Here is a 17,310-nt window from a genome sequence, read left to right on the forward strand (position 1 = left end):
GACTCTGTGATAATCGATTATTGCCATTCCATAATCGATTATTGCAGTTAAAAATGCAAGTTTTCAAGGTTTACAAGAATTTCCTACTACATTTAATTTCTACAAATTGCTTTTAACTAATTCTAATATCTTCTTCAACTAAAACTTCTTGTAGCATCATCAAAACAAATTTCTTTAAGATTTACCAATACTCCTTATTGGTAACAATCTCCCCCTTTTTGATGATGATCAAAAATTCAAATTTTAAAAGCAAGTTTGGCTTACCTGCGAAGCATACAAGCTAACAAACAACAATAAGGTTAGCAATACCTCTAATAATTTATACTTCTCCCCTTGTATTATTCTTCTCCCCCTTTTTGATCAGAAGCAAAAAGATCGGATGTTAAAGGCTCCCCCTAAATATGATCTCCCCCTCAATTAATCAAAAGATGCATTTCAAAACATAAATAAAATTGAAATTTTATAACATGAAAGAGCATAATACCTCATATATCTTCCCCTGAATGTAATAATCCCCTTTTAGAAACAGACTCCAAAAAAAATAAAAAAAATATAAAAAAATTTTTTTTTTTTTTTTTTTTTTTTTTTTTTTTTTTTTTTACGCTGTGACTTAAGATAATCGATTATTACTTTAAATAATCGATTATGTGCGAGCCAAATTGTCAAAATCCAAATTTTTGAGGACGAGATAATCGATTATTACCCTTGATAATCGATTATTTACGTTAATTTCTGAAAAACACAAATTTGGGCCAAATTTTCAACTTAAGACACATCTAACATTCACAAATTATTTCAAAGCTCTTAAAAAATACCAGGATACCATAGAGTCTTCTTTTCGTTTTGAAAAATTAACCTGCAAAGCAAAACAATAGAGTTTTGGTCCCCATAATCTCATTTGGGTCCTTTGAGGTTAGAGACAATTTACTTTATAACAGGAATCCAAGCATATTTTCCATTTGGAACATCAAAATGTTTAATTCTACATTTGTTAGAAGTGTGTCCCTTTTTCATACAATAAAAGCATGTGACAACATTTGGATTTCTATAAGACACAGTTCCTTTTTCAACCCATACCCTATGGATTCTTTTAATTTGGTTCTTACTTTTAAAAACACTTTTGTTTTTATAAACCTTTCTAACAGTTATAGGCATTTCAACATTATTATTTCCAGTTGCAACTTCAAGAAGATTTTCAAGAATATCAATATCAAGCATATGATTCTTACATGAAAGACATTCAACAGGATGTTCAACATTTGAAGACTCTTTCATTTCCAAGTTGCAAATTTTATTTCTCAAACTTACTTCCTCATCTAATGCCTTCTCATATTTAATTCGCAATTCTTTAAATTCCTTTTTCAAATTTTTATGAGCAACATTCAATTTTTCAGATTCATCAAGCAATTCAAGAAAAGCTTTTTGCAAATCAAATTCACTAGATTCAGAATTAGAACAACTTACTTGGCTTGCAGTGTCATCAACATTAGCTGTCAAACATAAGTTTACTTCTTCAACTGAATCACTTGAACTAGAGGTGGTTGATGCATTATCCTCCGACGCAATGTGAACCTTTTTCTTCTTGTGAATTTTCTTTTCTTTTCTTTCTTTACTTCTTTTGTTGCTTGAACAATAAGCTTTCACATGGCCTCTTTCACCACATCCATAACATTTGAAACTTGAAGAGGAACCTTGATAGTCCTTCTTTTCCTTCAAGATTTTGCTTTCAGATAATTTATCATTGGCCATCAAGCATAGATTTTCTTGCTCATTAGAATCGCTTGAGCTTGAGGAGTTTGATGTAGAGCATGAATTCGAACAAGTCAACTTAGCCACATTCGATACTTCATCATGAGTGACTTTTAAAAATTCCCACATTTCCTGAGCACTTTCATAAACAGAAACTTTGAAAAAATCATCAATGGTTAGTGCAGAAAAAATTATATTCCGAGCCTTAATATCAAATTGGGCTCTTCTATTTTCCTCAACAGTCCAGTTAAAGTATGGTTTTTCTACTTCTACACCATCAATAGTTCTTTTTGGAATATAGGGACCATTTAGTACAGCTTCCCAGATGCCTCTGTCAACAGACCCCATAAAAATTTCCATTCTGACTTTCCAAAAAGCATAGTTATCACCAGTAAACAATGGAGGTCTGTTAATGGAAGCACCCTCAGCATATACATGGTTTTGATTGTGACCAGCCATTTTCACAAATTTTGAAAAACTATCAAAGCAAGCTCTGATACCAATTGTTGGAACAATCGGTACCGTTATAGAGTCGCGCAGCGGAATAAAATATTCGGAAAGCGTGTTACGGTCACAAATCAAGTTTAATGGTCCGTTTTAGAAAAACAATTTTCTTAGAGAAAATTTATCAAACAGTTGATATGCGTAAAAGATAAAGAGTGTAGGGAATAGAAAATCACACAAGCAATTTTTATCTTGGTTCGATTCAAAAGAATCTACGTCCAGTCGTTAATCACTATAAATAGTGATTAACCTTTTTCACTAAAAAGTTATTTAACAGATTACAAAAAATAGTGAATAAAGCAGATAAATAAACCTTCCTTCGACGAACGAACCGGAAGAAGAACACTCTGCCAACTCGAAGAGAACCGCTCCGACTATCGACAAACGAAACACGAGCTTCTCCTATTCACGAGACCAGGCAGAGCACCTTGCTAACTCGAAAAGAGCTTGCTCCGACTATCGACACACGACACGCGAGCCTCTCCTGTTCACGAGACCAAGCAAGGGAACTTGAACTATAGCTTCTGAGAACTTCCTCTGACAAACAGTATTCTGCAAGAGCTTCTGTTCAACAACGTTACAATTGATCTTCACAGAAACCCAATATATAGCTAGTTGTTCTGAATATCTAAGGTTAAGTCTCAACTGCCACGAATAATCGATTATTGTAAGTGATAATCGATTATTCAAGTCCGTTACAGGTTTTCAAGAATGTGATAATCGATTATAGGAAGTGATAATCGATTATTCCTGTATGACTCTGTGATAATCGATTATTGCCATTCCATAATCGATTATTGCAGTTAAAAATGCAAGTTTTCAAGGTTTACAAGAATTTCCTACTACATTTAATTTCTACAAATTGCTTTTAACTAATTCTAATATCTTCTTCAACTAAAACTTCTTGTAGCATCATCAAAACAAATTTCTTTAAGATTTACCAATACTCCTTATTGGTAACAGAAGGGTTTTTACAGACGGCCGCTCGGCCTTCGGTAAAAGTGAGTTACCGACGGTCAGATAGATGATTATCGAAGGCCATGGTGAAATAGCATTACAGACAGCAAAGAAAAGTTTAGCGAGGGGTGTGTGACCTTAAGTAAGAGGCTCGACCCATTAAACTAAGTGATTGAAGCTAAAAAAAGAAATTGTTTGCATCCCTCGAGAGCATTGTGTCGCGCGAATGCCATGCCTTTAGTTAGGGTTTCTGCCTCCTTACACCTTTTCCGCCATTTTTGACTGATTAAACCTCCTCTCACCGTTTAATCTTCACTTCCCACCGATTAAACAATTTCTCACTGATTAATCGGTACATTTAAGGTTTCCTCCACCAATTAGGGTTTTTCCCTTGGCGCCTTGGGTTTTCTATTTCTCTACTTCTTTCCACTTCGAATCAACCTTAAGGATGCCTCGAGGAGTGCAAATCGCACAAGTTCCATCTTCTCCTCGGAGCGCCATGCTATTTCAGAGCCTAGATTAAGGCGCATCTTCAGGAGCTAAGTCTTTCGAGTCTTTGTTTTTGGTTTTGTATTTCTGTTTATGTCATCTTCATTTCGTTTTGTCTTTATTTGCTTTGTTTTTGTCTTGTTTTGATTTTATGCGTTTATTTTTGTTTAGCTTCCGCGTTGTTCTTTATTCGTTTGTACTGTCTTATGGTTTAATCCTCTATTTTGTGCATTGTCTTGAGTGTTATGGTTAATGTTGCTCATGAACTGTTTGATTAAAGGTCTGAATGAGATTCAATATGTTTGTTTGTTCTTGAATCTTCATTTCTGTGTTAGGTCTCCAAGTTTTGCTTGTTCTGTTGCTTGAGTCATTGTAATTTTCATTTTATTCGGTGCAATCCTCTGATTGAGTCTTTTAATATTGGAAATCATATTCTGTCATGTCTCAATCATGTTGTTTGTTTCATTTGTCATTTAATCTCAGTTTTCATCAATTAATTTTGTTTAAAATCACGATTCTTCTTGTGCAAAGTGTACACACTAGTTGAGCGATGAAACTCTTATGAGTGAGCTTGCTGGAAACTGAATTTGCACTATTTTGAATTGTCATTTTGCAACGAATTGGTTTAGCTTTGCGGTGCCTAATCTTGAGTCAATCATACTTGGTACTAGTTCATTGCCATGTTCTGTTTTAATTTCCAGATTGTGTGTATACTGAGAACTGTAGAATTGAATGTGTGCGCCAAGTGCCTGATTGAATGTTGATTATAATCAATCTGATTTACTGAAGATATGTTATTGCCTTCACTAGTTATCTTCTTTCCATTCAAATATGCATTTACAAGATCCTTTGTTTAATAGAGTATGCATAAAGGGTGTTTAAGTCTGATTCTTTTTTTTTTTGTTTAAAACTACTTGACGCCCTCGCCGCGACCTCGTCGTGCCTCGCCGCCAACGTTGAGTCTGCCGCAGTGAAGAAAAAGAGCAGAAGCTTCAAGCTTCTGGATTTCGCAAGATGAAGAGGAAAAAAAAATGGAGGATACTAAGGCTCGCGAGAAAGGAAACCCAAGGCCGGGAGAAAATTTTTGCATAAGATATTAAAATGTTGGGCTTGATCAAGGGTTTTCATCCTAATGTATCCAATTAGGATTTTGAATAAAAAAATATTATTTATTAAAAGGAAATTTAGAGAGCATCATAATTCTATTTTTTTATTAAATTTCATGTCATCACTGCAACATATTTTTTTAGTAAAATATCCACTTCAGTATATCCACCTCAACACATTTAACGCCGTCTGTGAAAACTTAACGAACAAGATTTAATTGGCTTAATTTTTCAAATATTTGAACCAAATTGAGACATTTTGCAAATATATGAATCCAAGTGAGACAGTTGAAAATATGAAGACCCACTTGAGATTCTCATATAAATACGAGGACTATCCAAGGCTTTAAACCTATTTTGTAACGTGTGTAGGGAGAGAGAATAGTAGTAACAAATACCAAATCATTTTGAAACACCGTTCTTTTTACTTTAACGTAGGTTAAGTTTTCTTTTTTCTATTCACAAAAAAAAGTTAATTTTAAAAATTAAGAAAAACCATGTTTAAACTTAAATTGAAAAATACTTTTACAAGCGCGAGTGATCCTAACAAAATTTAATCTTGAGTTCCATATTGTTTGTGAAAAACCTTGATTTTCTTGTATTTTATAGTTTATAAAAAAATTTAAATGAGTTTCTTTTATCATATTAGTTTCACATTGATTATTCAAAAAATTCATTGAAGTTGTTAGAACTATTTGTGAGTTTTTAAAAATGAAAATAAGTAATTATTCGTATACTTTAAGTCTAATTCAACCTTACAAAAAATTATATTTATTTCTATATTTTAAATTGGTCTTATTTTTAATTGATCTAGAATTTGAAACACACTTCTTCATGTTGAGATACAAACATTTCGTACGTTAGACTATACATTAATGAATGATATGATAGCGTGTGGAATAATATGTTCAACAAACAAAAAATATTGCTAAAATAAACTTTAACAATGACTTTGATAACATGTTAAAAATTAAACTTTAAGCCTAACTCAATTTTATAAAACCGACTTGTAAGATAACGTTTCCGTCTGATTAGATATATTCTAAATTGGTCTTATAAGTTGACTCCACGCTTCTATTTATATATATATATATATATATATATATATATATATATATATATATATATATATTTGAAGTAAATATTCTAATAAATACACTTTTTTATAACACATTTTGAATAATTAGAGAGAAAGAAAACAGTTAAACTTTTTAGTAACATCCAGATACAAATTTATTCAACACATGATACCAAGTAGTAGGAACGTCATTATAGCATTCTTGAATGATGTTTAAAGAGAGATGAAGAGATTATTCATTACATATATAGGATAATCTATAACACATTGCAATTATTGTTCTCTTATATTATAATATGCAACGCAAGTACTTCCACTGTATCATATATTTATTTCCGAAGACGTGGCTCATCTGCACCAGGCTAAACTTCATCAGGCTCAACTTGATCCGGCGTAGTTTGATCAGACTCAACTTGATCAGGTGTAATTTGAGCATTATCTACACCAACAACATATTAATTAAACTTCTAACATAATGAGTTTATTAGAATGCACAAATATTAATTATATTCCTTAAGTGATATGTAATTTTCTTAAAAAATAGACTTTAAGAGAATAAAGAAGTGAAAAAAGAAGCGATACATATCGGTGGTGGTGGTGGAGGTGGCGGTGGTGGTGGCATTTGAGTAGGATACACACACCAATTCAAATATGGTAGAAGACAAGCTGATAAAGCTGATGAATCAACATTAGAACCAGTCAAACAGGTTTGTGCAGTGAAATGAGAGCAGGTTCTCAAGACGGTTTGAAACTTTACAGTCTGAATGAGCACTGGCAAATATTGAATTGACTGTTTAGGGTTATCGGAAGAAGTTGTTTGATAAAGTGAGGCCTTGTGGTCTACCAAGCATGCTTCCATGGAATCAAAAAGGCATTGAAACAACCCTAATTGGCCATTGATTCCACCTCCTTTCTTCATTGGATCATTTCCACTGCATGTTTCTGTAACATGTGAGCTGCAATGTGTCACAAACCTCATGAACCTCGGAGACTCGTACGCTTGAGTTTGTCCATTAAGTATTTGATTAATTGCCAAGCTCATACCATCGTGTTTAGCAAGATTACTGGTTTCATCAGTTCCAGCATCTTCTGCAGCATCACTTGTTGCAGCAACTTCTGTAGGTTTAATGGCTTCACCAGCGCCAGCATCTTCTGCAACCACAACACTTATGAACAGTAATACAGTGATTACTATTACTCTCATTCTCTCCATGATTAGGTTTTCCTTATGATAAACCAATTTACATTTGGTTGGTGCTTAGGTGCATGAAGTTTACAATATATATACGTAGAAGAATATAGAAACTATATTCATGTTTATTATAAAAAAATTATAACGACCTTTCATCATTATTACACAACCTGACTCATTTGCTTCACAAGAGTTAAAAATAGAATTTAATTACATAACATAATGTATTTAAGCCATGCACTAACTGATATTGCAATATTCGTATTTATTTCTATTATTTTTTTAAGAATTTCCTTATATGTATGTGTATTTCTACATATATACTAAAAATTGAGCAGCAATGTTCTAAGTTAATACGTCTATTAATTTTAAAGAGAGATATAACTTACCTTTGATGAGTTATTGATATACATGATAAGAAGAAAAATAGTTAAGTGATTATTATTTTTCATTGTATTGAATAAATTATAAAGCATTTGTGATAAAAGAGTAATATTTAGATAATAATATTTTGCCACCCTTTCGTGTATTGGATATCGCAAAAACTTGCATCAAATAATTAATGTTGAATTTTGAAAATTTGGGTTTCACAAAGAGGTCGATCCTTCATTGAAATTAAGAGTCATTATTATGTGACGTCACAGTTATAAGTAAAATTGTTTTTAGAACGACAGTTATATAAGAAAAAGGATATATATATATATATATATTGAAAATATATAATTATATTAATTAATGTATTATAAGACTATATTTTTAATAAATATAAGCAACAGATAATATATATCTCTAGAGAATTGGTTATTTATATTTAAAACGGAACTCATATAATTCATGTAAATTAATTTTAGTTGGGTAACATTTTGTTACAGTTGAAGAAAAAATTGATATTAAATGGCACATTGTATATTATATTTGTCAAGACTCTTTTTAAAATATAAATTTATGGAAAAGTTTAAATTCGTCTTTAATTAATTACGTATTAATTTAGATATTAATGTATTTGATAATAAAAATATTGATAATTAATATTTATGTAAGGATTTCTTCTAATATTTCATAAATGATTTAAGATGTTGGAGTTTCTTTCACTAAAATAAATGAATTGATTGTATTCTATAAAATCTTTTAATTATAATAAATAATTTCTTAGACAGTAAACATTTATTTTTATGTTTTTGTTGCGGATAAGATTAGTGGATGAGAGAATGTTAGGAACGATATATATTTTGTAATGTGTGTAGGGAGAAAAAATAGTAGTAACAATACCAAATTATTTTGAACCACCGTTCTTTTTACATTTATCACATGTATGAAATATTAGAAGAAATCCTTACATAAGAAACAATTTTAGAACTCAAAAATAAATAATATAAGTATAAATCTATAAACTAAAAATTATTAGTATTTAAAATAATTTCAAATAATAAATAATAATTAATTTAAAAATTAGTATTTAAATTGGTCTTTAATATTAATTATCAATATTTTTATTATCAAATACATTAATATCTAAATTAATACGTAATTAATTAAAGACGAATTTAAACTTTTCAATAAATTTATATTTTAAAAAGAGTCTTGAAAAATATAATATACAATGTGCCATTTAATATCAATTTTTTCTTCAACTGTAACAAAATGTTACCATACTAAAATTAATTTACATGAATTATATGAGTTCCGTTTTAAATATAAATAACCAATTCTCTAGAGATATTCTGTTGCTTATATTTATTAAAAATATAGTCTTATAATACATTAATTAATATAATTATATATTATATATATATATATATATATATATATATATATATATATATATATATATATATATATATATATATATATATATATATATATATATATATATATATATATAGTGTGTGTGTGTGTGTCGAAACCATATTGATGTGTTTATTATAAAAATTATAATGACCTTTCATCTTTATTAAACAACCTGACTCATTTGCTTCACAAGAGTTAAAAATATATAGCTATCTCCAAACACAAAATAGAATTTAATTACATAAAATAACAGAATGTATTTAATCATTGGACTAACTGATATTGCAATGTTCGTATTTATTTCTTCTATTTTTTTTTAAAGAATTTCCTTATATGTATGTGTACTTCTACATATATACTGAAAATTGAGCTGCAACATATATTAATTTTAAAGAGGCATATCTTACCTCTGATGCATGATAAGAAGAAAAATAGTTAAGTGGTTATTATTTTTCATTGTATTGAATAAATTATCAAGCATTTGTGATAAAAGAGTAATATTTAGATAAAAATATTTTGCCACGCTTTCATGTATTGGATATAACAAAAACTAAAATTTGGGTTTCACAAACAGGTCGATCCTTCACTAAAATTAGGTTTAATCATTTCGAATGTCTTTATTTATGCAGAGAAGTCTCAAATAGGTCTTTGTATTTTTTTTATCTCAATTAGGTCCTGTTCTTGTAAAATTGAGTCAATTGTAACTTTGCCGTTAATTGAACTGGACGAGGTTAAATTTTTTGGGTTGTGGCATGGTGACTGCGCAATTGTTAAGCACGTGACAGAAAAAGCTCGCATTATGTGTAATTTAAAACTAAAAAAAATTGGGATTTTATTAAATCCCTAAATTCAAAGATGAAAGCATATCAACCTCTTGTCACCCTTGAGAGATGAAAAACTCACGGGCATTGGAGTTGTTCTCAAATAAATCCAAGGCAAGAAAGTAGAATTGTTCATCAACACCTTACAACTCATCCAACACCTTAATGCACTTGCTTATGGAGAACCTGTCCTCCTTCTTCAGAATTGCATTGGCCTTCATCTTTGAAGCAACAACAATCTCCAGCATGGCATCCACAATGGCATCTCCGTTAGCCTTGCGGCTCTGCTTCTAACCACTGGAACTAGACGACACAAACACCCAAAAATTACAGCCATACCTATCCTAGCTAATTCCAATTGCACAGTACAATTAACCAATAATGGGAGAGACAATCACACCCAAAATTCAAAACCAGAGAAAACAAGGAACCCTGAAGCTAATTCTCACTAAGCGAACAAAGTTCAACTGGCCCGGAATTAAAAGAGAGCATTTGTAATGTACGAGTAGGTTCGCAATGCGATTAAGGAAAAGGAACAAAACATCGGACCGTGTCGCAGCTTTGGGAACTAGGGTTTTTTTTGAGAATTTTGGGGGTTTTAGAATATGTTCATGCAATTTTGGATTTTTTGAGTTTTTTTGCGATTAAGGTTGGTTCTTGTTTCTCATGGTGCAATTTGCGGCTTAGCGATTAGGGTTGGTTCTTGTCTCATGATGTTGGGTGTGACCGTGGGAGAAAGGATTTCCAATTTTTAGTTCTGGCAAAGTTGGGATGCGAACGGTATCACAGTGGTTGCGATGGCAGCAACAACCTATTTCGCGTGGTGGTTGGCAGCGGAGTTGCTCCATTCTGACCTTGATGGAGTCCTTGTGGGCTTGGTTTGGATTGACAGAAGTTTGGTTTATATTGGGCGGTAGTGTTTGCTGCCGGGAGGATGCACAACTTCGAAACCTTCGTCGATGTCGACGGGATATGTATCACGAATAGGAAGCACGGGTTCGAGGAGAAGCGGTATGCGAACGACGACGTGTACGAGGGTTGGTGGCGGTGCAACTTGCAGAGGGGAGGGAAGGTACACGTGGCACAACGGAAATGAGTATGTCGGGGAGTGCAAGAATGGCGTCATCTCTAGGAAATAAATTTAACTTATTTAAATGTTAAAATAAATAAACTCCACGTAATGTGTGCCAGGTGCTTAACAATTGCGCAGTCACCATGCCACGACCTAAAATTTTTAACCCGTCCAATCCAATTAAGAGCAAGGTTACAATTGACTCAATTTTAGAGCAACATGAACTTAATTGAGATACAAAAAATACGAGAACCTATTTGAGACTTCTTTATATAAATAAAAACATTCGAAATGATTAAACTTTTAAATTAAGAGTCAATTCATATTATTGACGTCACCATTGTAACTAAAATTGTTTTTTGGAAAGACAATTATATAAAAATATATTTATTTTTTATGGTAAATTACATAAAAAAAACATAACACACAAATATATATTTTGAAAATATATAATTATATTAATTAATATATTATAAGACTATGTTTTTAATAAATATAATTAATAGACAATATCTCTAGAGCTTTGGCTATTTATATTTAAAACGGAACTCGATTTTAGTTGGGTAAAATTTTGTTACAGTTGAAGAATAAATTGATATTAAATGGCACATTGTATAATTATATTTTTCAAGACTCTTTTTAAAATATAAATTTATTGAAAAGTTTAAAATTGATCTTTAATTAATTAGATACTAATTTAGACACTAATTTATTTAGTAATAAAAAAATTGATAATTAATATCAAAGAACAATTTAAATACTAATTCATAAATTCTTCATGGTGTTCTTTTTCCCTCAAATAAATTAAATGATTGTATTCTATAAAATCTTTTAATTGCAATAAATAATTTCTACAGTAAACATGTTATTTTTATGATTTTGTTGCGGATAAGATTGGTGGATGAAACAATGTTAGGAATGATATATATTTTGTAACGTGTGTAGGGAGAGAGAATTATCGTGATTTATATTAAATTAGATTTTCATATGTTTAACTTTTAAATATTATGTTTCAAAATACAAATTTATATAAAAATATCTTTAGAATTCCTTAATGAACTTAATATATTATTAATAGTCTAAATCATTAAAATTATATAAAAATCCAATGACGCAAATCATTAAATATTTCGTAATAGTTGTAATTTGTTGTGACGTGTGTTGATATTTACACTATTTATTAAATGTAATATATAAATGTATGCTGTGTTTATGATATAATATGTTATTTTGTGCATATATTACATATTATATATATAATATTCTTATATTTGGATTTAAAATAATGAAAATTGACGCAAAAACTCTAAATTAAAATGAAATAACTCAAAAGATTTACAACCCAAAAGATTTACTTATATTTCCATAACATTCTTTTAATTTAGATTCTTCAATTTTTTTTTAAACAAAAAAACGATTACTATATTCTATTTTTTATTTTAATTTTTAAAATGGAACTAATAGGTAACTAAACTCTTTTATACATTTTGATAATATCTTTCTTATTAAGAAATATTAGTATTTGATATATATTTACTTCATTTTTAGGAAAAATGATCACTTGTAATTTGATCTATGGTTAATTAATTATTGAAGAATATCAGGATAGCCTCCACCCTCAACATCAACATATACACAGATACCATATCATTACAGAATCTCTCCACGAGACTCATACCATGCTCATATTCCTCAACTCATATTATACCATTACGAAATCTCTCCATAATACTCATATCATGTTCAGATGCATAAATTCAAATCCAATATAATAAATTACAATCATCATAGAAATCATATACAAAATGAATATATCATAAAATAAATTAACAATACTAAAATATCACCATAAATGGTCACCGGAGAAGAATCAAATGTTTGACGAATCAAACTCACCATAAACGCCAGTACATATGACTAGTCACAACTTTCTGGATTTGACTAGGGCTGCTCTATGATCAGGGATGTACCAACTCCGGTTTTTAAGATTCTTCTATCCTACCATCACAATTATAATTCATAATTTCATATCTACCACAATAACATGAATTCATAAAAAATTTTCATTCCAACAAGATATATTGCACAATAATTTAACAGTACATAATCTGTTCAACAAGATTTAAGTTAAAAACTTGTCGAGTAGACTTCCAGGAAAGAGAGGTGTGTCACAATGAACAACTTAAGTACCAAGTCTTTCCTTGGCCAAAGTGTTCCTCAACTAGTTTTAACAAATTTCTTATTTAGAGATTCAAAACAACATATAATATTAACATAGAAATTCAATATAGATAGATATACGCTAAGCAGATATGTTTTTCATTAACAATATTCACACATAATTTCAAGACATGATTAGTAATAAAAACAATACTAAATCATAATATAAAAGCTTAGAAAGGTTAGCTCTTCTATATTTATAGTTCAAAAATTTTACTATTCAACAATTTTTTAATATTATTTATTATTTTAATATTATTTTATTATATTAATATTTTAATCACCACAATTTTCTACCATTTAAGCTATCAAAATTTCTTATTTAGCTTTCCACATTTTATTTTTACATAAACTTATTATATTTTTCATTCACAAAAAGAAATTTATTACTACTAATAATAAAAGTGTTACTATTAAGATAAATATTTTTCATGGGTCTTACATCATGCACTAAGAATGTAGTGAATTAACTATCAAAAATTAACTTCAACTAAAAGAAAGACGTTATTAGACTCAATGAACGATTTTATCATAATTAAAAATATTAGAGTGGACTAAACGGAGTTTAAACCCACGGTAATACTTTTTAAAATAAAATAATATTACAAAATTACGGGTAAAATCTAATAGCAATTGGGTCGGTCGACTCTAGTTGAAAAAGTACATTACATTACTGGTTAAAACACATGCATAATGTGAATTAGATGTTCATTTTAGGTTTGCTTTTGAAAAAGAAAAACCCTAATCCTACACATTTACTCCATTTATGAAAATTTTCATGTGAGGTTTACTTTTTCCATTTTCCCTTAATGTTTAAAAGTAGCCTAATTGTAAAAATGTAAAATGATAGTAATACAGTACATTTCGTTAGATAAAAAGATTAGTGTTTATAAAATATATATATATATATATAACTTAGTACATGTGTTTTATTTTTATGTGTGTTCCTCTTATTTTATAAAAGACAATTATTTGTCCTTTAAACTAAACACTAATTGCACTAATACTAATTATATATACCAAATTTAGTATGTGTTTTTCTATCCTCTCTTATTTTAGGAAAGACAAGTATATATGTGGCTTTTATCCGTTTCTCGTATTTTAGAAAAGACAATTATTTAATATTTTGACTAAACACGAATGACATTAGAATGATTCACCTTAATTAGGAGTTAAGTACCATTTTTTGGGTATATAATAATTCTCCACCATCTCAACATATGAAAGAAAACATGTTCTAGATAGAGAATAGGGATCTCATTTCTCTCCACTTTTCATCAGTAAGGTTCTTGTTTCACAGAGTACGTAAATAAACATACACATTATTTATTATTCATTCTATGAAATATTATATGCCTACATGACTTTATTTGATTTTGAATCTTTCTGAAGAAAAATTTGTTTATTTGTTTGAATCTTTAGAATTTCTGAAATTGTCCTTATTGATGATGATGACAATATATATGCAAACAGATAACACATTGTTGTGAATTGTGCTAATAAAATTAAAAAGAAAAGAAAAACATTGTTGTTAATTGCTAACACTAGTTGCATGCATGTCGTGCGCTAGCGATAAAAGACGAGGGTCAAAATAAAACAAGATCATGTTTAGAATTCAAAAAACATGTTTATGAAATGTCATGTTTATTTTTATTAATTTTGTCACATTCACTAACTTTACACTAAATCCATGTATGATACAGGAGCTTTACATACTTGAAATGTCGGAGAGAAATGCTGATAAGGGAAAGAGGATCATCATTGGTGTTTCAACCTTGTTCTTGGTGGCTGTAGTTGGGGCTATCGTGTTTGGTATCAGCCTCAATGAGAGTGGTTCAAATGGAAATGGTGATAATGTTAATAACAAAAAGGAACATGTTACTGCCTCTGTAAAAGCCGTCCAAACCCTTTGTAATCCCACGAATTACAAGGAAGAATGTGAGGAAAATCTCATGGCAGGTGTCGGAGACAGCACAACAACAAATCCATACGAACTTATCAAACTTGCTTTCAATATCACCATTGAAAAAATTACTGATAAATTCGAAGAAATGAATATCTTGCATGACATTGAGAAGGAGCCCAGAGCCAAGATGGCACTCGAAACATGCAGACAACTCATGGATCTTTCGGTTTCGGAGTTAGAAAGGTCATTTATTGGAATGAGCGAGTTTAACCTGATGAGTGTTGATAAAATCCTCATGAACTTAAAAGTTTGGCTGAGTGGTGCACTTACATACCAAGACACTTGCTTGGATGAGTTTGAGAACACCACCAGCGATGCTGGTAAAAAGATGCAGGATTTATTAACGACAGGCATGCATATGACTAGCAATGGTCTTGCCATCATATCAGCATTGTCTGATACTTTCACAAATTTGAATGCCACAAAATTATTGGGACGTCGCCTCTTTCAAGATTCTGATTCACCCTCATCGGTTAATAATGGAGGACTAAATGAAACTCTGATATTAAATCGCAAGCCTAATGTGACGGTAGCCAAAGATGGCAGTGGAGATTTCAAAACCATCAACGAAGCACTGAACAAAGTACCCAAGAAAAATAAAACGCCATTTGTGATCTACATCAAGGAGGGCATCTACCAAGAGTATGTCGAAGTTAAAAAGAATATGACTCATGTGGTTTTCATTGGTGACGGTGGCAAAAAGACAAGAATAACAGGCAACAAAAACTACATAGATGGAGTCACCACCTATAAAACTGCCACAGTCGGTATGTCTTCTTTCATGTTTTTTAAGGATAAAATCATAAAAATTATAAACCCAATCCAATTGAAAAATGTTTTTTAAGAGTAAAATCATAAAAATATAACCGATATTCGTGCAGCTATTCAAGGAGATAACTTTGTGGGCATGAACATGGGATTTGAGAACTCTGCTGGAGCCGAGAAGCATCAGGCAGTGGCATTGAGAGTTCAAGCAGACAAGTCTGTGTTCTACAATTGTTCAATGGATGGGTATCAAGACACACTTTACGTACACGCCCTGCGTCAGTATTACAGGGATTGCACCATTTCTGGTACCATCGACTTTGTGTTCGGAAATGCACTTGCTGTTTTCCAGAATTGCACTTTCGTGATCCGAAAGCCAATGGAAAATCAACAATGCATTGTGACTGCACAAGGTAGAAAAGAGAAAGAACAACCGTCTGCAATAGTGATCCAAGGAGGTTACATTGTGGCTGACCCTGATTTTTACCCAGTAAGATTTGTTAACAAAGCTTACCTAGCTCGTCCATGGAAGACATACTCCAGGACCATTTTCATGGATACGTACATCGATGACTTGATTCAAGGTGAAGGATATTTGGCATGGGAAGCATTAGATGGACCTACTGGTATGGATACTTGCTTTTATGCGGAGTATCACAACACTGGCCCTGGTTCAGACAAATCCAAACGTGTGAATTGGAATGGGATTTTGAACCTCAATTCGAAAGCTGCACGTTTGTTCTCACCTTCCAAGTTCTTTCATGGACTTGATTGGGTTCGGGCTACTGGGGTTCCTTGCTTCCATGGCGTGCCCCCACACTATAAGCACAAGAACACCACATTAACCTGGTGATCAAATCCTCCATTATTATATCATCATCCCTATTCTTTCATTTTAGAAAGAAACTTTCATTCTTTCTTGTTTTGTTCTTTCATTTTAGGAAGAAAAGAGCACCGACACGTGCCATGTTAATTTTTTTACAACGATGTAAGAGCAAAATAGAAAATGATAATTGGTTTGAAATTTGTTCGATTGAACAATTTGAAAACGTTTTCTCTATTGATGGTTGTGAAGATTTTGTGTCCTTGTGGTGGTGAACATTTTCTGTCTGGATGATTGGTTTAAGAGTTTGACAATATCGTGGTTGTTAGTTGAATTTTTGATTTAGGGTTTGACGCCTTGTTTAGATTGGTGGGTAGTTCAGTGAATTGTGTTACAAGGTGAATTCGAAAACTCCCAAATTTTTATTTGAAACTTTTAATTTGTTTGAAGATTTTCAATCTCTTTTTCGATAGTTTTTTTATTCTTTTTGTTTTGTTTCTTCATTTTAGGAAGAAAATAATAACATGTTTTTCTTCATTCACCTGCTTCGGTCTTTCATTCTTATATAAACATACGTGTTTTAATTTCCATATATATTTGGTAAATTTAGATTGGATGCAGATAAATATAAAAAGCAAAATGTAAAAGAAAGGTAAAGTATTATCTCACACCATGTATAGTAGAGTAACTCAAGTTGTAACTCAATTATCTTCTTTTTAGATAAGTGATGTTTGAAATGAAAATTCTATAATTTTAGAGTGCATTGACAAAGTTAAATAC

General features: G+C 30.8%; 1 protein-coding gene and 1 pseudogene across 1 annotated transcript; one reads left to right on the forward strand and one right to left on the reverse strand.

Moving 5' to 3' along the window:
* Positions 1-6,245: 6,245 nt before the first annotated feature.
* On the reverse strand, positions 6,246-7,096 carry LOC124844538 (nodulin-20 pseudogene; annotated as a pseudogene).
* A 7,126-nt stretch (positions 7,097-14,222) lies between these two features.
* On the forward strand, positions 14,223-16,699 carry LOC124820529 (pectinesterase-like). Its single transcript, XM_047292245.2, has 3 exons — positions 14,223-14,277; positions 14,680-15,709; positions 15,824-16,699. Exons 2-3 carry the CDS (start codon positions 14,698-14,700, stop codon positions 16,558-16,560), a joined length of 1,749 nt encoding a protein of 582 aa, XP_047148201.2. The 5' UTR covers positions 14,223-14,277; positions 14,680-14,697; the 3' UTR covers positions 16,561-16,699.
* Positions 16,700-17,310: the final 611 nt, after the last annotated feature.

The sequence above is a fragment of the Vigna umbellata genome, chromosome 6 (assembly GCF_029865625.1).
Source record: "Vigna umbellata cultivar VRB3 chromosome 6, Vumbellata_1.0, whole genome shotgun sequence".
Classification (NCBI taxonomy): domain Eukaryota; kingdom Viridiplantae; phylum Streptophyta; class Magnoliopsida; order Fabales; family Fabaceae; genus Vigna; species Vigna umbellata.

Bases quoted from the DNA above. Each gene is read 5' to 3' on its own strand.
- LOC124820529 (XM_047292245.2), top strand. From the start codon at position 14,698: ATGTCGGAGAGAAATGCTGATAAGGGAAAGAGGATCATCATTGGTGTT. The intron at 15,710-15,823 runs GTATGTCTTCTT...ATATTCGTGCAG, and splicing joins CTATAAAACTGCCACAGTCG to CTATTCAAGGAGATAACTTT.